Source organism: Gadus macrocephalus, chromosome 20, assembly GCF_031168955.1.
Source record: "Gadus macrocephalus chromosome 20, ASM3116895v1".
Classification (NCBI taxonomy): domain Eukaryota; kingdom Metazoa; phylum Chordata; class Actinopteri; order Gadiformes; family Gadidae; genus Gadus; species Gadus macrocephalus.
Window position 1 is genome coordinate 12,372,719 of NC_082401.1, and position 21,901 is coordinate 12,394,619.

Below are 21,901 nucleotides of genomic sequence, written 5' to 3' on the forward strand. Positions count from 1 at the left end.
GACACAGCGCTGCCATCCATCACACCAGGCGGGGGGGGGGGCACAGAAACTCCAGAGCAACAGCACCTCCCCCTGATGAAGAGCTGATGAAGACCTCCTGATGAAGACCTCCTGAGGAAGACCTCCTGATGAAGACCTCCTGATGAAGACCCCTGATGAAGACCTCCTGATGAAGACCCCCTGATGAAGCCCCCTGATGAAGCCCCCTGATGAAGACCCCTGATGAAGAGCTCCTGAGGAAGAGCTCCTGATGAAGAACCCTGATGAAGACCTCCTGATGAAGAGCTGATGAAGCCCCCTGATGAGGACCCCCTGATGAAGCCCCCTGATGAAGCCCCCTGATGAAGCCCCCTGATGAAGCCCTCCTAGCGGCCGCTCTGAGAGCCCTCCAGAGGTTCCCCTCCTGGGCCTCAGGACCCAGCGGTGGTTTTATGAGGTTAGCTGCACCGACACGTCCCAGCGTTCACCGGCTCGCCCCCGCTCCCCTGACGCCCCCCCCCCCCCCCCCCCCCCCCCCCCCCGCCACTCCGAGGGGGGCTGACGCACGCACACGTGGCCGTGCGGTCACCGTGACGACTGGAAAAAAACGTCTGAGGACGCTTCCAGACGGGTTGTGAGTCTCAGTCTGTCAGCGTCTGAGGATGACTCAACGCCAGGAGAGCGAGGGGCCCCGGGGCCCGCTGATGACAGGACCTCACCACCAGGGGCCCCGGGGCCGCTGAGGAGGTGACGACAGGACCGAGTGTGGGAATCAAACACAGGCCAGGCAAGGGTAATGGACCAGAACCGTCTTAAAGGGAGGGTAATGGACCAGAACCGTCTTAAAGGGAGGGTTATGGACCAGAACCGTCTTAAAGGGAGGGTTATGGACCAGAACCGTCTTAAAGGGAGGGTTATGGACCAGAACCGTCTTAAAGGGAGGGTTATGGACCAGAACCGTCTTAAAGGGAGGGTTATGGACCAGAACCGTCTTAAAGGGAGGGTAAGGAACCAGAACCATCTTAAAGGGAGGGTACAGAAACAAAACAGTTTTAAAGGGGGGGGTTATGAACCAAAACAGTCTTAAAGGGCATAACCTAGTGATTGTTAATTCTTTGGACTTGATTCTATGAACATCCTTACTGTACCGACAGAGATATTGTTGTTTCTCCTTCTTCTGACAAATGTACTAATTGTCATTCACTTTGGTTATGGAAATGTAAGTCTCTGGAGCCCTACCGCTGTGTAGGCCTGAACCATAAACCAGTGTAACCACTCCACCAAATGCACCGCCAGAGGTGTCAACAGAACAATGAGGCATTCTGGGAGGGGACTGGGAAGTGTCTGGGTTCCTGCCCGTTCCTCCTCTTCCAAGTTTAGATCCCAGTTGTAGGCCGACCGTTTCCCGTAGGAAACGACCGACGCAGAGAGGCATTTCCGCCCGGTTTTTCGAAATCCTGCGTGTCCACCCCGCCTTGGTCTTCTGATGGAAGGCCCCCCCTGCTGGGGTCAAAGGGGAGCCGCTGCGCCCTCCGTGCACGAAGGGGTCACGTCGCACGCAGCGGGAACGCCCTCCCCCCCGCCCCGCCTCGTCTTCTACGACATGTTTTGACAGTTCTGCGTGTTGACGAGGCGTGCCAAGTCGGTCGGCTACCGACACGCACCCCGGGGATCCCTCCGCTACCTGCGGTCTGCGGTCTGCAGACAATGAGCACTCTTTCGGTCGCGGGCAAATCAAGGTCAGCTGTCACTTCCTCAACCGAGGGGGTGGGGTGGGGTTTAGGCTCACTTATTGAAAGTTTGAAACAGTTTGGATTAGGCCGCACGCCGAGGCCTGGATTATAATAACCAGCCAGCCCCGCTCTTTACAATCCCTTTCTGAGAAGAAATGCGCTTTAATCCACTCATTGTCCCGTAATGTCTCTGGAGATCAGGGGCGTGACGCGGGCGCAGGGCCGTTGTTCTGCCAATTTCTGCTACCTATCAGATGTTGCTACCATGTGGTTCTGCTGCAGGGGGAGACCCCGTCCAGCGGGGCTGAGACCCTCTGAACGGGGGTCTGTGACCTTCTGAACGGGGTCACGGACCCCCGTTCAGAGGGTCTCAGAGCCCCGTTGTGACCCCGTTCAGAAGGTCTCAGACCCCCGTTCACAAGGTCTGAGGCCCCGTCCAGCAGACCCCCGTTTAGTGCTATTATTGAAACATTCTTTCATCGGTAATCCGGTTGTTCTGTAAGCTCTTTAAAACCAGAACTGAGACCTTCTGCACATAGCCTAACACAGTTCAACAAAAAAAAAAGCCCAGACGTATGAATGGCATAAGCTTATTGCCTCAGCAGTATTTATACCGAAACCGGTATCAATGCGTTTATCCGAATACATTGATAGGAAAACCTAAAGGTAGGCCGGGCATCGATTACTGAATGCTCCTCCGATAGAAACAACAGCCTGAATGGAGTGAAGAGTGGAGAACATCTGATCAGATCTGAATAACCTATAAAGGTGATAGAAAGAGCTGAACAGCTGCAGCAGCACGGGTCCACTCACTGACCTGCTAACCACAGCTAACAGTCAACTAGGAACTAGTCAGGAGGAGTAACTAGCCTACTAGTCGGGAGTAACTAAATACTAGTCAGGAGTGATTAACTACTAGTCAGGAGTAATTAACTACTAGTCTGGAGTAATTAACTACCAGTCGGGAGAAACTCATTAATTAGTTATTACTAGTCGGGAGTTGAACCACCGACCTGGGTCTCCGCGCCGCGGTCCCTCCACCGGCGCGTCGCTCTTTCTCCATCGCGGCGCAAAAACTCCCAAAGCGGCGGTCACATTCTGGAGGTAAGATCACTGATCAGAGAGCGGTTGGAGCACAACACCGACTAACACCGAGCCGTGTGGAGCAGATCTAACCCCGAGAGGGGCTGGTTGATGTCTGACTCTATGACCGCAGAGCGCGGTGTGTAAACGCGCTCCCGCCGCTCAGGAAACGCTCGCTATAGGCTGGAGGAGTTTAACGAGCTGAGAGTCTGATCCGGAGGAGGAAGCGTGTGTCATGAGGGCGGTGGTGACTGTGTGTGCGTGCGTGTGACTGTGCGTGTGTGTTTCTACAGTAGTGTCATGTGTTTGTGTGTGTGTATAAGTGTGTGTGGTTGTGTTTCTGCATGTGTGTGTTTGCCTATGTCTAACATATGTGTGTATAAGTTTGTGTCGATGTCTACAGGTATTTTTTCATGTGTGTGTGTGTGTGTGTGTGTGTGTGTGTGTGTGTGTGTGTGTGTGTGTGTGTGTGTGTGTGTGTGTGTGCGTGCGCGTGTGTGTGTGTGTGTGTGTGTGTGTTTTAATGGCCTGCTTCCATTCTGAGAGCTAGTTCACGGAGTCCCTCCACTCAGGGGAGAGGCTGGTGGTGGTGGGGGGGGGGGGGACAGGCAGGTGTCGTCCCCCACTTTCCAAATAAACAGCAATGAAAACAGCACATATGAAGAGAAATGATAACACTGGCAACTGGGGTTTGCTAGATTCAAACAATCATGAATCGAGAAAAATGCTGGGAGAATGCTGTAAATGTTACGGAAGACAGCCAGACCCTGTTAGGTTGAGCCTGTAGTCCCCGTACAGATCTGCACCTCCCAGTGGTGAGGTGACCCGGAGCGCACAGGTTGCCAGAACCCCGGGAGGCAGAAAGGTGTTATTAAGACGTCACCGAGATTTACGGTGGATTCTGCCGGCAAAGGGGTCATTCCTGGAGAGGGAGTGCCATGCATAGAGAGAGAGAGAGAGAGAGAGAGAGAGAGAGAGAGAAGAGAGAGAGAGAGAGAGAGAGAGAGAGAGAGAGAGAGAGAGAGAGAGAGAGAGAGAGAGAGAGAGAGAGAGAGAGAGAGAGAGAGAGAGAGAGGGTTCGTTATGTACAACATGGTAAACGGAGTGCTGGAAGAATGTTTGTGTCTATTTATTCAATCATCGAGGCATTCTGCAAATGCTCATAATTACACCTGCGTGCATACGTACACAAGCATGGAAGGAATGTTAACCCAAATGCTTCCTTAATAAAGACACGTGTAGTACTCACATGTACACACACGCTCAACCTCTACACTTGTAGTCCTATGTGTTAATGCATGCATAAACAAATTATATAGAAATAGCAACAATTAATCTTCCTAGCATGGCAGCGGAAAACAGCACCCCCTGGTGGCAAGGTGAGATATCTTCGTGTTTTTATATGTATATGAGAATTATTTTGCCTGATGTTCCAGTTGTTTCGGTATATTTCGATAAATGATTACAATGCAATACTAATGTACTGATTTCAATTCATGCATTTACAAGCACGGAATTTACCATACTTTATCCCAGCTGCAGAGCCTTCAATTTGTCGGGCTGAGAGCTCATTCACAAAGGTTCAAATCACACCGCACACAAAAACCACCAAAGTAAGATGTTTTTGGTGCGGCAGCTTCTTAAAAGAGGACCACTGAAGTCCAGCGGGCCAGAAGAGCATCATACCCCGGAGTATCAGCCGAGCTCCGCGGTTAATAAGGATAAGCTGTTTATCTTGGGTTGGTTGTCATGTCTCCGCCAGTGATTGACGTCCTGTCACTGCTCCTGTCACTCATCCTCAGAGTCCCGGAGGGCCGTGTGAGTCCAGTCGAGCGGACAGCTCTCCAGAGTCGTGTAATCGCTCCTCCATTGCAAAATGAGTTAGGCCTATCCAACTTCAGAACCCCTGACCCAGAACACCTTAAAATAACCGACACAACCTTCCATCATGTAGTCCTCCACGTTGGTAAATGACTTATCGAATGACTTGAGACAGGTAACGCTATCATACACTAGCCTACATTTCTAAAGAAATATAGGATTCCAGTTATAGCCAATGTCCCAACTCAAAGTGTCTTATCTATTCTAATCTTATTACACTTCTGATACTTATATCTTTCACTAAACCAAATAAATCCCAATAACTTTAACAACCATCTGGAAATAAATAAATTAGAAGAGCAATTTCTGAATTTCTAATTTCTCAGTGTGTTTGCTGCTAACACCTGCTGACACAGGCTGAATGATGGGCATCAAACCTGCGGGCTCAGGTGTCCCCATGCTGGAGCAACCCTCTCGGTTACAGCTGAAGCGTGGCGGACCCGATCACCTTTCACAGATCAGGTTCAAGGTAGACCAGTCGATGGCAGACGCAGCCCACACACGCATTCGGTTATTACCCGCAGAGAGACAGTGAACAAAAGACAAGCGACAAGACCCCCAATCAAAGTGCAGAAGGTGAGCGAGGGATACAGTGACCTGGGGCACACGTCCCACTGCGGGGCTGGTCCCGGATCAGTGATCTGCTCATATAGAGAGACACCTGAAGGCTGGTCCCAGATCAGTGATCTGCTCATATAGAGAGATGCCTTAAGGCTGGTCCCGGATCAGTGATCTGCTCATAGGATCGATAGAGAGACACCTTGGTACTTGGTCTAACCCTGGTTCTCTGCTAGATATAGAGTTAATGTGTTGTGTTCTACTCCTGTTCAATGTGTCCATAACTCTGATACACACCCAGCAGAATGGAGACCAAACAACAGCTCTGACATAACATTCAGGGGTACGTCCATTTCCTGCAGTGGTCAGCATGACTTCCTGTGCAGCTGTGATTTGAAAACAGAGCAGAGGCTGGCATCGGGTTGAACCGCTCCTTCATCCAGGGGCCGCGCGTGGTCCCCCCCCCCCCCCGCCCCGGGCCCCTCCCCTGAGTCGCGCCCCGGTCTGTCTGCTGTGGAACCATTCCTGGATCCCCATTGGGGGAGTCTCCAGCCGGGGTTGCCATGGGGCTGCTGGATTAGCTGTAGTTATGTTGGGTTTGACTCGGGCTCGGCTATAGGTCTGATCCCCAGGCTGATAGGAGGCTGAATTAAGCCTGGATTATGATGGTCACAACCCACTGCTCTGCTGGCTTTCACTATTATTACTTTAGTATGCCAGTTAGGATTTAATGACGGTACTTGCCGCCGGTTTACTTAAGTGTGCAACATGTTTATACAACAGATAATTGTTGAAGGCTTCAGTTATTATCTTCGGTGTAAGCTTGCTGCGTTTCATTATGTTCAACCCAGAAAATATTCAAGAAATGGACGTTTGAACATTCTTTCTTAATCGTTTAGTTTTGTATCAAACAAAAGGACATCGATTTGACCTTAAAATGACAGGTAGGCCTATTCTTCCAAAAAGGACAAAAACTACTCTCTTGCTTTTGGTTTAGTAAAACACAAACTTCAAAGATTCACCATTGTACACATTAAGCACTTACAGAGGAAACATAGTTAAGTTTCAACTATACATTTATCAAAGTTGGAGGATTTTGTAACGATTTCCACAACAAATTTGCAAAGATTTAAAATACAAAGTAACTTTAAGAAGATGGTTATTGGGTATTGGCAGAGGAAGACTGGAGGAGCATGGGGCCATCACAGCCTTACATAAAGACTGGGAGATCCGTTTACAAGCTGCCATGATGGGGCTTCTTATTGTTAAACGCTGAGGGCATATAGAGACGACCGCCACCATCAAACCCTTTCTAACACACACACACACACACACACACACACACACACACACACACACACACACACACACACACACACACACACACACACACACACACACACACACACACACAGCCTTCTGATCTCACTCTTACAGAATGGATCGTTCCCATGATGTAAACGCAATGAGTCACATGGAATGAAGTAATCAAGTCTAACATTGAAACGATCAACATGGACGGGAACACAGAAAGTAGTCCCTTACGAAGGAATGTGTGCACCAGCGCACAAACGCCCTGACGCACGCTTACCTTCTGCAGACGGAGCTCGGGGGCTGACAGGAGATCATGTTAGAGGACAGTTCTTCAGCGGGACGTCCCGAGCCGGTGGATCCCCGTACCGATCGGCCCCAGTCTGGTGTCTGTGCTGCTCAGCGGCACCACGACCGTCCTGCCGTCACCTGAGAGCGTTCTGTCTGCCTGAGAGGGTTCAGTCTGCCTGCAGAGCTACTGGTTCATCTCCCTGATGTCGCCCTCCTGTCACCATGGCTCCCCCAGAGGGTCCTCTCATGTTGCAGGACGACACCGCCGCCTCCCCCTTGCTCAGTCACACAAAACACACACAACCACCTGCAGGGGTAACACAACTCCTCCACGCACACACACCGGCGGTGGAGGTCGACCGCAGGAGGGGGGACTCCGCACTGTGTGTGGAGGCAGGGCAGCAGGAGGGAGGCCGAGGGGAGGACAAGAGCACAGCTTGGGGCTCCAGCGCGCTCCAACTCAGGGATGGAGACAAACATACAACCACTGCCCCATGGAAGGCTCCGGGCAGCCAGCCGCCTGGGCAGAACAAAGGGGCCGGCATGGGGATGGAGAGGCTGATAGGGGAAGAAATGTTGAAGAGCAGGAGTATCGAGGAGCTCCCTGGCGCAAGATGTAGCCAGTGTTGCCAGATTGGGGCCGATTTCCCGCCCAATCTGGCAACACTGGATGTAGCAGGGCTTAGCACACGCAGGGAGTCAGAATGCATTCACCCTGGCGTGTTCTGGGTGTAAGAAGAGGCCTCCACACGAGGCCTTGGACTGAACGGACCCAGGCTGCAGCCCAGACCCCAAAGAGCTGAGGCTGTAGAACCCAAACTCAGAGACACACAGATCCCCAATCCTCAAACAGATGTCATGTCTTGTGGCGACATTTCCAGGAAAGATATTTATGTTACAAGTAAAGTGGGTGGTTTATCGACCACATCGTGGAGGTTAAAATATAAATTCACCCACAAGCACAAACAAAGCCTTAAAATCATTTATTATTGTCATTATACACAGTGAGTAAACATTAGTCCATAAATACACACCATAATGCCTCCTCTATTCAGAGGCACCGCTAAAAAGTTATTTGCGTTTCCACATGTGCTTGAGTCTCATTTGTATAAAAGCAGTACAATTTGTTACAAAAGATAACCAATATACACGCTAAATGGTTAATCATATCACATTAAAGGGTGCAAATATCACATTGTTTCATTTCTGTTAGGAGTCACAATCAGTAAGGCAGGTCTCAGCGCGGTGCTCCGTAACGTGAAGGCGTTCTCTGAACCCCGACTCAACCCGGTCGGGGTTCAGTTTACCGTCATCTAAAGACGGGTGAATTTGTGTTTGGCAATTATTAAAAATACTATTTTGTCCATTTCCCTATCTATTCCTGAAGATGTATGCATTCTACTTCCATGGAAAGGTCCTCTCACTGGCTGAGCTCACCGTGTGGGCGTGTCAGAGTGTTTGTCCCTGGACCTACAGACCTCCAACCGGCTGCTGCCTCAAGTCCAAGCTTCTGGGAAAAGGTACACACTGGTACGGTGTACCTCTGGTACGGGTTACCGCTGGTACGGGTTACCTCTGGTACGGGTTACCGCTGGTACGGGTTACCTCTGGTACGGGTTACCTCTGGTACGGGTTACCGCTGGTACAGTGTACCTCTGGTACGGGTTACCACTGGTACGATGTACCGCTGGTACGGTTCACCTCCTTGGTCGAGTGGTCTCAAACGGACCCCCTTTGACGATGAAGCAGAGCACCAGAGGGTCCCCCGCCACGCAGAGCCCTCTACACCACAGACCGTCCCAGGCCACGCCCCGCTGGGACCACTGGCTCTGCGTCAGAGTGGGACTGGGGTTCCCTGTCCGCCCAGTAAGGGGTGCTGGGAAGGTGCTCCGCCCAGTCTAGTCCAGAGGCCCAGGTACCAGTGGGATGATGGGGCCGTTCACGCTATAAAACTGTTCCCGGATCTTCAGTCTGAGAAATGGGATGCAGCCTCGCTAGGACAAGGGCCTGGACTACTGAAGACCAGGCCTGGACTACTGAAGACCAGGCCTGGACTACTGAAGACCAGGACTGGACTGCTGAAGACCAGGACTGGTCTACTGAAGACCAGGACCGGACTACTGAAGACCAGGACCGGACTACTGAAGACCAGGCCAGGACTACTGAAGACCAGGCCTGGACTACTGAAGACCAGGACAGGAATCCTGAAGACCAGGACCTGCTCCTCTTGACTGAGCGATGATTGAAAAGACACCAAAGGATGCACTCAGCACAATTCCTTTACCTGTACAGCAAATGAGCTTATTATATCTACATCTATATCTATATAGATATAGATATAGATATCCCGGTGAATGAAATGAGGAGGACCATGTTTGTTTTCCGCTTCTCTCCGTTCTATATCTATAGAGCTACACTCTGGTTGGCCCTTGCGGGTGCATACGTTCCAGCGAGGGCTGGGTGCTAAGTGTTGTGTGCATAGGCAGGGGGCCGGTACAAAGGTGGGGTCCCGAGGGGGCGGCCCCTGGAGCGTCGCTGCTATCCCAGCAGCACCCTCTGCAGGCGGTCCGCGGGCACGCTGCTCTCGTCCTCGGACTCGGCGTCGCTCTGCGGGTTGGAGCTGCAGGGCGACGTGCACTCCGGGGAGCACAGGTAGTGCATCAGGGGCAGGCGGTACTTCCCGCAGAAGTCCACGAACTTGATGTGGCGCACGCACGAGTCAAAGTACACGCCTGCAACAGAAGGAGGGCGGGGAGGGGGGTTGTAAAACCCGGCGACCCGGTGAGAGTCTGGCAGGAAGTGCAGGGTAAACAACGCCGGGAAAGGAGGGCGAGACACAGAGGAATGGTTTAGACCGTCAGAATGGTTTAGACCGCCAGAAGTCAGCATTAAGGGAGGAGACAGGACCCAGCAAAAAACATAGGAAATATGATCCTGAATGCGTTTCTGCTTTTCTATGGAGAGCGAGTTCCCCCAGATCTCCACTAAGGCTATGAAAGTCCTAATCCCCTTCACCTCCACCTACTTGTGTGAGTGTGGGTTTTCCGCACTCACCCTGATTAATAACAAATACAGATCAAGGCTGCAGGTGGAGGACGACTTGCGTTTATTTCTCTCTGCAGTGCAGCCCCGCATCGAACAACTCTGCGCATCAAAAGCGAGGCCTCATTGTTCCCACTGATATGGACGATTAAATTGAAAGTCAAAGTTGTGTTGTCCTGAATGCATAAATTGGTTGGGCCATAGGGTTGATGCCGCTCGTAGCGCAAATGATGTGAATTTGGCGCATTTTGTTTGTTGTTTAAATCTGAGGTTTTATGTGGCTGCCCTTACCTACTCTAAGGGGAGGCTCACATTCACCCGATTTGAAAACCCCTGGTTAAGACGGCTTCCTGTAGCAGACCAGTCCGACTAGGAAACCTTTATCATGTGATGTTGTTTTATGATCGGTGCTGCACTGGATCAGGTTATGTTTGATACAGGATGTTGTTTCATTGTGTCACACACCCTGTCGTGTTGTGAGACGAACCAGGTCAAATTAGGTGAACAGAAAGGAGTGCGTTAACCATTGGGAGAAATGGTTCGGCTTCGTTCAGGAGCTACAGCAGGTTGGCTGGTAACCGGATGGTTGCTAGTTCAATCCCTCGCTCCTCCTAGCTGAGTGTCGAGGTGTCCCTGAGCGAGGCACTTAACCCTGACTGCTCCTGACGAGCCGGCTGTCGCCTTGCATGGTCGACTCCGCCGTCGGTGGGTGAATGTGTGTATTAACCCCTGTGAGTCGCTTTGGGTAAAAATGTCTTAATGCCCAACATTTAAATTTAGGGCATTTAGCAGACGCGTTTATTTAAAGTGAATCAGAATAAGTCAATTTCTCACAAGAAAGAGAAACACAATATATCTCTGTCTGTACAGTAAGGATGTTTATAGAACCAAGTGCCAAGCACTAACAACCACGAGGTCAACCCATTCCCGTGTACACAGATAGCTAGGATAAGACAAGATAAGAACTTTATTTCATCCCATACAAGGAAAATTCACTTGTGACAGCAGCCCATGGAATATATGCAATAATGAAAAAAGGGTGGGGGTCAGGGCGGGGTCAGGGGGGGTCAGAGGGGGGGTCAGGGCGGGGTTAGGGGGGGGTCAGAGGGGGCTCAGGGCGGGGGTCTCACCGGCACACTTGGGGTTGGGGCACTTGCTGGCCAGGTCCAGGTAGTGCAGCAGGTTGGCGGGCAGGTCGCAGCGCGAGTACGGCACGTTGCGGCTCTTCACCGTGCGCCCCGCCAGCTCCAGCAGCGAGGGGGGGTCGTAGGTCATCTCCTTGACGAAGCGCACCACCAGCGGGTTGCCGCGGAGACTGAGCTCCTGCAGCCGCACCAGGCTGAGGATCTCGCGCGGCAGGTAGGTCAGCAGGTTGTTGTGCAGGCTGAGCGAGCGCAGCGAGTGGAGCCTGGGGGAACAGGTGAGCGTTTACAGCGCTGAACCAACCAGGGGCCCCCACAGCGCTGAACCAACCAGGGGCCCCCACAGCGCTGAACCAACCAGGGGCCCCCACAGCGCTGAACCAACCAGGGGCCCCCACAGCGCTGAACCAACCAGGGGCCCCCACAGCGCTGAACCAACCAGGGGCCCCCACAGCGCTGAACCAACCAGGGGCCCCCACAGCGCTGAACCAACCAGGGGCCCCCACAGCGCTGAACCAACCAGGGGCCCCCACAGCGCTGAACCAACCAGGGGCCCCCACAGCGCTGAACCAACCAGGGGCCCCCACAGCGCTGAACCAACCAGGGGCCCCCACAGCGCTGAACCAACCAGGGGCCCCCACAGCGCTGAACCAACCAGGGGCCCCCACAGCACTGAACCAACCAGGGGCCCTCACAGATCTTTACTAACCAGGGGCCCCTCCCAGCGCTGTACTAACCAGGGGCCCTTCTTTGTACCTGGTGAGCTGCGGCGGGACGCCCTGGATGCGGTTGTCACACAGCCCCAGGTAGCTCAGGTAGGGCAGGTTGGCCAGCTCCGCCGGGATGGAGGTGATGAAGTTCCCCCCCAGATACAGGAGCTCCAGGCTGCAGGGGGAGAGAGACCGTCAGGGGGAGAGAGACCGTCAGGGGGGAGAGAGACCGTCAGGGGGAGAGAGACCGACTCCGACAGGGGGGAGAGAGACCGTCAGGGGGGAGAGAGACCGACTCCGTCAGGGGGGAGAGAGACCGTCAGGGGGAGAGAGACCGTCAGGGGGGAGAGAGACCGACTCCGTCAGGGGGGAGAGAGACCGTCAGGGGGGAGAGAGAGACCAACTCCGTCAGGGGGGAGAGAGACCGTCAGGGGCAGAGAGACCGTCAGGGGGGAGAGAGACCGTCAGGGGGGAGAGAGACCGTCAGGGGGGAGAGAGACCGTCAGGGGGGAAAATACTGCCTCCGTCAGGGGGAGAGAGACTGTCAGGGGAGAGAGACCCTCGGGGAAGAGAGACCGACAGGGGGAGAAATACTGTCAGGGGGTGAGAGAACGGCCAACGTCAGAACAGACACACCGCAGACAGCAGTGGTCTGCCTGGTGGACCAGAGGCCTGGTGGACCAGAGGCCTGGTGGACCAGAGGCCTGGACCAGAGGCCTGCTGGACCAGCAGGCCTCTGGTCCAGCAGGCCTCTGGTCCACCAGGCCGGTTCAGAGGCGCGGGGGAGGCCCAGAGCCAGAGAGCAGGGAGGGCTCAGCGGCCGTGGAGCTGGCCTGTCCTGCTGCTGGGGAAACTGATGATGCAGCTACTGGGACAGAGGGGCTCATTTGTCCTTGGTGCCAGAGCAGCCCCCCGCCCCCCCTACCCCACCTAAACCCCCCAGCCTCCTCATGCAGACTCCTCCCCCTGGAGCCAGCAGGCCCCTCCTCCAGCAGGGAGCGGGAGAGGACATGGAGCTGACCCACTCAGGTCTCTTTGTGTTGACATGGCCGAGGACACAGTCCGCCTCCATGCTCCCGTAGCAGGACAACTTGACTCATAAATCAGAAAATCGTACAAACCATTAATATTACCCCTCCATAAAACAGGCCGCTATCTGTATTATTAGAGGTGTAAAGGTGAATAGCAGAGATGTTTGGATATTAACAACCTAATGCAAAGTCTACCCTAAACTGTGGATAACATTAATACCAAAGTGGGCATTGAGATCCAAAACAAACTCTACATTAAGACTCCTGCAGACATGGCAGACCCCCACTGTCCTGGACCAGCCCAGTCCCTGAACCAGTGGGCAGACCCCCACTGGCCTGGACCAGTCCATGAACCAGTGGGCAGCCAAACGGGGAAAAGGGAAAAGGAGTGATTTAGACTTAAGATGAGGACTCTCTCAGTGAAGGACTGCTGGAATAACACGTCCTCTTCTAGAGACAAAATCCCTCTCCTAGCACTCCTCTTCTAGAGCCAGAATCCCTCCTTAGAGACGGAACCCCTCTTCTAGAGACAGAACCCCTCTAGAGAGAACCCCTCCCTAGAGACAGAACCCCTCTAGAGAGAACCCCTCCCTAGAGACAGAACCCCTCTAGAGAGAACCCCTCTTCTAGGGACAGAACCCATCTAGAGAGAACCCCTCCCTAGAGACAGAACCCCTCTAGAGAGAACCCCCTCTCAAGAGACAGAATCCCTCTCCAGAGACAGAACCCCTCTAGAGAGAACCCCTCTCCAGAGACAGAACCCCTCTAGAGAGAACCCACGCTCTGGTGTAACTCGTGAGCCATGAGGGGGTGTGAGCGCTGTGAACAGGTGTGACCTTCCACCTGACAGCAGGTCACACTGACCCGCTACCGTCGGGTGACGACCTGCTGATAACAAGACATCAACTCCCCCACTTGGTCCACCCCCTGGTCCTGACCCCAGCCCCACCTGATCCTGTCCCCCCCTGGTCCTGACCCCAGCCCCACCTGATCCTGTCCCCCCCTGGTCCTGACCCCAGCCCCACCTGATCCTGTCCCCCCCTGGTCCTGACCCAAGCCCCGCCTGATCCTGACCCCCCCTGGTCCTGACCCAAGCCCCACCTGATCCTGACCCCCCTGGTCCTGACCCCAGCCCCACCAGATCCTGTCCCCCCCTGGTCCTGACCCAAGCCCCGCCTGATCCTGACCCCCCCTGGTCCTGACCCCAGCCCCACCTGATCCTGTCCCCCCCTGGTCTAACAACGAATCATCATCATCATCATCATCATCATCATCATCATCATCAGTGAGGCCGGGGATGAAGAGTCCTATTTAAAACACTTACCCTGACAAGCAACCAATCATTAACGTTACCTCACATCTGGAATTCATCATATTGAAGCTATTTTGTAAGAATACCACTTTATGATATCAATCTAATTATATTGAAAATCTCGCTTCTAGATAACCAAGTCAAGAGTATAACGACAAGTTACCCAGATTATAACGACAAGTTACCCAGAGAATAACGACAAGTTACCCAGAGTATAACGACAAGTTATCCAGAGTATAACGACAAGTTCCCCCTGAACCGACTAGTGTCCTGGGACGTTTGAGACGGACCGGGAGAGAAAGTCCAGCCCTACCTGGTGAGGTCCTCGATCTCCGCGGGGATGCTCCTCAGGCGGTTCCCCCCCATCGAGAGGGACTGCAGGCGTCGCAGCTTGGTGCACTGGAGCGGGATCTCCTCGAAGCGGTTCCCGCTGAAGTTCAGCGTCTCCAGCTGCATGGAGCCGAACTCCTTGGGCAGCGAGGCCTCGTCCAGGCGGTTGTTCTTGGCGATGAAGGTCTTCAGCTTGGTCAGCCGGGTGATGTCCTCACTGAGGACGGACAGGCCGTTGTTGCTGATGTCCAGCAACTGGAGGTTGGAGAAGAGGAGGACGGAGAGGGGCAGGGAGGCCAGCCGGTTGTGGTGGAGGTACAGCTCGACCGTGTCGCTCCTCCGCTCCTCCCCGAGGCTCTCCGCGCTCAGGGTGCTGAGCTGGAGCCTGGAGTAGTCCAGGACCCCGGGTCCGTGTCCGGCGGGACCCGCGGGTCCTGCGGCGTCCAGGGGCTCCATGTCGGACTCAAACCAGGTGGACCAGTTGGACTCAGACCAGGAGAGCAGGAGGGGCGGATCTTCAGCTTCGGCCGCCGAGGGATTCTTCTCCAAGTTCCTCCACCAATAGAAAGCCAGGACGACTGTGGCAGCTTCTGGATCACTGGCTGTTAAAACGCGTTTAGGCCGAAAGAAGACGCGAAAGTGTCGACACTGGTGCTGCCGGGACGTTCAGCTTTCGAGCCGCTCCGAGATGTGGGTCAGGATCAACTGTCAATCAAAAAGGGACATGACCATCCCGTCGAACGCCGCCGTAGCCTGAGTTCAGCAGTCGGGGCTCAGCGGCGCTATGAGCGGTTATGAGCAGTCCAGGTTCCGGGGTGGGCTGGAGGGTGGGTCCCTCCTCCGCAGGGCCAATAGAGGGCGTTCATTGGTCGGTCTTCCTATCCTTCATGTTGCAGCGGGTGTAACAGTTTTTTATTGGAGATAAAGATGCAACACAAGTTCACCAAACAACTTAAATTACCTCAATGAATTTACAACACCGACTCACGGGAATTATTTTAGGTATTTTTCCGGTTTCTAGCAGTAATTATTTGCGGTGGCAATTTTTCAGTAATACAAACTCCTATGAACTCCGAGTATATGGACTTTTCTAATGCTTATTTAGGATGTAATAGAAACGGTTGAATCCAGTTTCTAATTGAAGATCAATAAATGTAGGAATAAAAAGGTTTTCCGAATGAACGTCTAGGTAAAAGGGTTTACAAGCGCCAGCGAAACACATTGGTCGGCCCGGTTTGGGAGACCCATTATGTAACCCCCCAGTCGATTGCATAATGCAGGAGCACGTTGAGATCGTGTTTGGAATGGGAATCACACAGATGTACCGAAGCAATTCCATTTGCTATATCCCCTTAGGCCTTATGTATCCGTTTATTATTGTGAGCTATCCTGCTACTTATTTTTATTTTGAACTTATCTTTATTTTCTTTATCTTTTATTGTTGCTGGCTGCTGTGGCTGTTGAGGAACCAAGCCTAATAATTGTATTATCATGTACCAAGGTGATTCTGATTCTGCTGGTTACTACGTGGTTTTATCTTAAAATAAAGTCCCATCACGATGGTGACACATCGCGGTAGTTGTAGTTTATGCAGGGTTTATTGGCATACATACATATACCTTACAGTCTGTGCACTTCTAGTAGAATATAAAAGATCAAGCTTGTATCTATATGCAGTCAAACAAACATGGGACGGGCGTAGAATCACCAAGCATTGGGTCTCGTACCAGCCTTCTGCCAAACACGCGTTCCTGGATGTGGTTAGTGACCGAACAGCGGTCTAAGGCACTGCGTTCCTCACAGCTCTTCAATATCGCTGTGGCATCGTGACCCACAACCGCGAATCAAAATACTACCCTCAGCACTGCACACACACTCACACTCGGTCACTATATCACACACACACACATACACGCACGCGCGCGCGCGCACACACACACACACACACACACACACACACACACACACACACACACACACACACACACACACACACACACACACACACACACACACACACACACACACACCATATCTGCACTTAGCATTTGATGCGTCTGAGTAACTTTAGTCAACAGTCAGGCTAGTCCTTCTGTAAGTGATTCTCAGAGTACAGGTATAGTGTTGTTGCTGGGTCCAGAGTGATGGTTCACCTGGAAGAGATTCTGTTACATTTCATTAAACACTCGCAACAACAGCTTTGGTTTCGCCTCTCCCCCCGTTCTACACGTGTTATCTGAATCAGACGGCGTGCCCTGGAAGCTTCTTCTGACTTAGCCAACAGATATCTACACATGGAAGAGCACCACAGAGGGAGAGAGACACAGAGAGAGACAGGCGAGACAGATAGAAAGATAGAGAGAGAGAGAGAGAGAGAGAGAGAGAGAGAGAGAGAGAGAGAGAGAGAGAGAGAGAGAGAGAGAGAGAGAGAGAGAGAGAGAGTGCTGAGGAGCATAACAGAGGAGCGTTTCATTTACATGTCGAGAGATTAACGTAGGATATATAACATGTGATACATATGAGTTGATCGTGTCGGCGGTAGAAAACTAAGATTGCATTCGCTGTACGATACCAGCTTATAACGGGCCGTGGAAATGTAAACGCACGTTAAAAAGGCGCGAGATAGGATACAATAATACGAAGAAGTGCATCGGTCATGTAGTGTACGATGGAAGGGCGGACCGGACCCCGGCGGACCGGACCCCGGCCCCCCGGCGGACCGGGAGACGAGCCGCTCTGGTCGGGATGTCAAGATGGAACCCTTTCTGATCCCGTGTGATCCAAACCCATCTCAGTGTTCAGTCCAGCTCTGATCCATCACGTGATCACTCACACAATAATACAAAGGACTTCTCTGTGAAGACAGAAGAAAGTCTATCCCCCGTGTGTAGTGGGTGGAGATCTTAGTACTGGGATCAAACCAGTAGGTAGGCCACTGGGACACAAGGACCTGCTAGCATTATACTCAAGGTTGCCCCCAGAATCTAACAAACTTTGACACAAAGACAAAGACACACACATATAAAAAAGCATAATAATTAACACAGGAAAGAATCATGAAACAAATAAATCATTGAAACCACAGGGCCCTAAAGAGACATCTTCAAGTGGAGAGGAAGTGATGTCATCTCCTCCTTCCTGTGTTCAGACCTCCTTGGTGCTGGCCTTCATCTTCTCAACGGTTTCCTGTTTCAAACACAAGGAACGTCATCATCCACAACCCGAATGAGTCGGACATCGGAATGTAATCGTGTCCGTTGACCCAGGCTATTTGTGTTTTGTGTTTTGAACCCATGCCCAGACTGAAGTCTAAGCCTGAACTCATAGCATCACGTGAAAAGCTGTTTCATTGAAAAGCTCTCGGTCAACACACACAGATAGTTTGGAATCTAATCGAATGAAACTTGGACCTATAGAGGGATCAAAGTGTTTTTGTTTGGACAACTGTTATTAGATTTTTAGAACTGCCTGAAACTGGATTACAGCTCCTGCCCTCACTCACCCACTCACCAGCTTGGCTTTCAGCCAGTCACAGCAAACACAACCACTGGCAATATGTAAATGGTACAAGCGTTTACCAGGGAGGGCACTCGATGACCCATGATTGGATGGTCGGTGTGAAAGGATTCTTTACTGGCTCTAGAACTTGATTTTCTTTCTGGACACTGGACAGGTTCCATAACTGCATTGTGCGTATAAATAGGTTTTAGAATCAAATGGACTAGAAAGATTCCAGAAATGTACTGAATTGTATTGTGGCGGTGGGAAGAGCTGACCAATGGACCAGAGAGATAAGGGTTTCACAACCCTTATCTTAAAAGAAAAACCATCACCTTAAATAATAAAGGCTATTTTTGGTTTGCTCATAGCATAGTTGATACGACTAAGTTTCCTTTGTTTGAAACCTTTAAAACTACCACATGGCCTGAAAACAGTTATAGCATTAACATAATATTATGTTATTATGATTATACTATTATTTCCGCTATCAGCTGAGCTTTACACCCTGAGAGGGAGGGGGGGGAGGAGCCAGGGGGAGGAGCCAGGGGGAGGAGCCAGGGGGAGGAGCCAGGCGACCCACCTGGTGTTTGTTGAGCTCGGCGACGCGGCGGTTCACTCCTCCTCGGTGACCTCAGCGCCCGCGTCGGCCGACTCGTCCACCAACGCCGCCTTGTCTGCAGGGAGATAAACACAGAGACCGGAGTCAGGGGGTCCCCCAAGGCCTTGCTCTGGGGGCTCTGCGAGAGCAGGGGGTACGGGTAGGGACAGGGGGTACGGGTAGGGACAGGGTGTGGGGGCGTCGTACCGGCGCAGGTCATGGCGGTGCACACCCCAGTTCCCGCAGGCGCACACGCAGCGGTTGCACTCCACCTGCGTCTCGGCCCCGTCCTCGTAGGTCTCATCCTCCAGGGCACACTCTGAGGGGGGGCACACACACACACACACACACACACGCACGCACACATGCACACGCACACATGAACACACACAAAAGAGTTAACTAAGGTTGTGTTTGTATGAGTGTGTCGGAGTGTGTTTGGTTGTGTTTGAGTGTGTGGGAATGTATGAGCGTATGAGTGTGTGTGTGTGTTTGTATGTGTGTGGGAGTTTGGTAGGTTGTGTGGTTCTGAGAAACATTCCATCCTGCTGAATGTTTGGCCAGCAGGCTGCAGCCTCGCTGAGCGGTGAACTTTCCCCCAGATTCCTGAAGCTTTCCCTAGATCCCGACCTTTCCCCCAGATCCCGACTTTCCCCAAGATACTGATCTCTGACCCCCCCCCCAGGTCCTTTCCCCAGACGTCGGCGTGGAGCAGTAGAAGGCGTGGCCCCGGTAGACTGGCAGTGGGGGCGTGGCCGTGGGCGATTGTGAGTCCTGATTTTTTTGCTGACCGCCTCGTTTTACCCCGGTCATCGTCTGCCTGCCTCGTCAACGTCCGGTGGCAGTACGCACAGAAGTAATCAGTAGCAACCCCTCTCTCTAACCCAAACCGCTAGCAGCTATAAGAGCATGAGGTCATCTGTTTTAAACACAGGACCTTCATAAAACCATTAAAACATTTACCATTGTTTCTTATATATACAACATTATACAGTATATATATATATATATATATATATATAGCGGGCCCCTGATTTTACCCTGATGTTACCCTGATGTTACTCTGATGTTACCCTGATTTTACCCTGATGTTACCATGATGTTATGCTGATGTACCCTTATGTTACCCTGATGTTACCCTGATGTTATGCTGATGTTACCCTGATTTTACTCTAATGTTACCCTGATGTTATGCTGATGTTACCCTGATGTTACTCTGATGTTACCCTGATGTTACTCTGATGTTACCCTGATGTTACCTGATGTTACCTGATGTTACGCTGATGTAACCCTGATATTACCCTGATGTTACCCTGATGTTACGCTGATGTTACCCTGATGTTACCCTGATGTTACTCTGATGTTACGCTGATGTTACCCTGATGTTACCCTCATGTTACCCTGATGTTACCCTGATGTTATGCTGATGTAACCTGATGTTACCCTGATGTTACCCTGATGTTACGCTGATGTTACCCTGATATTACCCTGATGTTACCCTGATGTTACCTGATGTTACCCCTGATGTTAGCCGGGCCCCTGTTGTGACCGTACTTTTCTCTGGTGGTTGAAGCCGGGCTTCAGGCAGTTGAGGAACTCGTCGAAGCTGAGCTTCCAGTCTGCGTTGTCGTCTGAGAGCTCGATGAGGGGCGTCCACACACAGGCTCCTGCAGAGAGGGAGGCTTGTGTTAACAGGCACTAGGGGCCCGCTGGGGGCCTCTACAGACCCCAGGCACTACAACAGGCCCCGTGTCATCTGGCCCTGGGCCCTGTGTTGTCCTCCGTCTCAGAGGGGCCCTGACGGATTGGGTTCAGTGGCAGACGGAGCAGGGCTTAAAATAGCCCTGGTCAGTGTTACGACGGATTCATCTGTTTGCTCTGCAGCAGAACACTTGTAGGCCAAGGGCCACGATAGAGGACTTTGGTATCAAACAGAAAGCTATCCCAGTTTTCCTCAGTCGCTTTGGTACATTTCTCAGATCAGAATTGAAATTTGCAAAACAGTAAGTGCATTTCTCAAGACAATTCGTACAAATAGCAAAACACCATGGATTTCCTGCAAAAGCCTGTCTCTTGCTCAAAATCCTTAGTTTGTTTCTCAAAAGTAAATATCTGTGTCAATGAACATGTCAGTGCCATCAGAATGACAAGTCATTGTGTCATTGTGTACGGAGAAGACAGTCAAATTGCTTAGTCATGTTGTCAATTTAACAATGTACTCTGGAGGGATGTTCTGATGTAAACTGGCTTAAGTTACACCTTAGTGTATGTGGGAGATTGATTGCAAGAGACTGGACAAGATTCACATTTACGCTTTGACTGTTTGTTCTGTAATTTGTTGACAGACCATGTCATTGCTAGAAATGTGAACATAGGACAATCTCCTTAGGGTAAACTGCACATGCATTGCTGTATGAATTACAGTGCAGTATTCCTACACCTCCTGACGTTCCTGTCTGTTGGGGCCACAAATTCTCATTCTCATGCAGCCTCACTCCATCTTCCTCTTCTTCTTCTCTCTGGCTGTTGACCCCCCTCCAATTCCTTGTCCTTCCATTGTCAGACAATGTAACATTGTGTTGTGCTCAATCTATATATATACTTGCCAGTTCATGTTCAGGAGATGCACCTTTGAGCTATTTCAGTAAACTGGTTGATCGTTGGTTGATCTAACACTGCACACATTTCACTTCTTTAGAGAAAGTCAAGATTCACCTGGTAGCAATTTACCAATTCAGGACAGATTAGAAAAAAAATTCTAATGGAAATGTATAGAAATAGGCTTGACATATTATGACAACTTGTTCAACCATTTTGCATGTAAAGACTTATGCAATGAACTAATACCTAAGTGTTGTGGAGGTGAGACTATGCAATAGAGACCCATTGCAATACATTTTGATCAACATGACGTAAGCCATTGATAATGTAGGAGAGAGCAGGGAATCGTACATAAACATTTGCAAACAAACTTTTTTGATGTGCACAAGTGACACAATGATGTGAAGATTGAACAGGTAGTTTTGAGAATTTCAATTCTGATCTGAGAAATGTACCAAAGTGACTGAGAAAAACTGTAATGGGGGAGACATGCAGAATGGTTATTAATGGAGGAGACATGCAGAAGGGTTATTAATGGAGGAGACATGCAGAAGGGTTATTAATGGAGGAGACATGCAGAATGGTTATTAATGGAGGAGACATGCAGAAGGGTTATCAAATAAATAAATTGTCTAAACAAAGACACAAACTCAGGCATGCATACACAAACAGACAGACAGACAGACAGAGAGACAGAGAGACGGAGAGAACAGACAGACAGACAGACAGATAAACAGACACCAAAACAGACAGACAGACAGACAGACAGACAGACAGACAGACAGACAGACAGACAGA

General features: G+C 51.3%; 2 protein-coding genes and 1 long non-coding RNA gene across 6 annotated transcripts in view; all 3 read right to left on the reverse strand.

The window, feature by feature from the left end:
• The window catches only part of gpr156 (G protein-coupled receptor 156), a 14,933-nt gene extending 11,246 nt beyond the window's left edge, over positions 1 to 3,687 (reverse strand). Inside the window, exon 1 of one of the 2 annotated variants that reach the window (XM_060040554.1) lies at positions 2,726 to 3,687. The gene's annotated coding sequence lies outside the window, so the exon portion shown is untranslated. The remainder of the gene's footprint in view (positions 1 to 2,725) is intronic. The other variant, XM_060040553.1, reaches the window with a different exon arrangement.
• A 4,117-nt stretch (positions 3,688 to 7,804) lies between these two features.
• lrrc58b (leucine rich repeat containing 58b) lies at positions 7,805 to 15,193 on the reverse strand. 3 transcript variants are annotated; one of them, XM_060040562.1, is made up of 5 exons: positions 14,387 to 15,193; positions 11,777 to 11,905; positions 11,009 to 11,286; positions 8,474 to 9,568; positions 7,805 to 8,377 (listed from the first exon to the last, which is right to left on the reverse strand). In XM_060040562.1, the coding sequence occupies exons 1-4, from the start codon at positions 14,857 to 14,859 to the stop codon at positions 9,375 to 9,377; spliced, it is 1,074 nt and encodes a 357-aa protein (XP_059896545.1). In that variant the 5' UTR covers positions 14,860 to 15,193; the 3' UTR covers positions 7,805 to 8,377; positions 8,474 to 9,374. The 3 variants fall into 3 exon arrangements, with proteins under 3 accessions (XP_059896545.1, XP_059896546.1, XP_059896547.1); XM_060040563.1 differs by having other exon boundaries at positions 8,442 to 9,568; XM_060040564.1 differs by having other exon boundaries at positions 8,410 to 9,568.
• A 4,601-nt stretch (positions 15,194 to 19,794) lies between these two features.
• LOC132449002 (uncharacterized) lies at positions 19,795 to 20,038 on the reverse strand. The gene is made up of 2 exons (XR_009523478.1): positions 19,936 to 20,038; positions 19,795 to 19,859 (listed from the first exon to the last, which is right to left on the reverse strand). It is a non-coding gene; the product is annotated as an uncharacterized LOC132449002 (long non-coding RNA).
• Positions 20,039 to 21,901: the final 1,863 nt, after the last annotated feature.

What these genes read in the sequence shown, in the direction of transcription:
- lrrc58b (XM_060040562.1), bottom strand. Translation starts at nt 14,859, where the DNA reads ATGGAGCCCCTGGACGCCGCAGGACCCGCGGGTCCCGCCGGACACGGA. An exon ending in GTCCCGCCGCAGCTCACCAG is followed by an intron (nt 11,287 to 11,776) that starts GTACAAAGAAGG and finishes CTGTTCCCCCAG; the next exon opens with GCTCCACTCGCTGCGCTCGC. An exon ending in CCCCAACCCCAAGTGTGCCG is followed by an intron (nt 9,569 to 11,008) that starts GTGAGACCCCCG and finishes CTTCTGTTGCAG; the next exon opens with GCGTGTACTTTGACTCGTGC.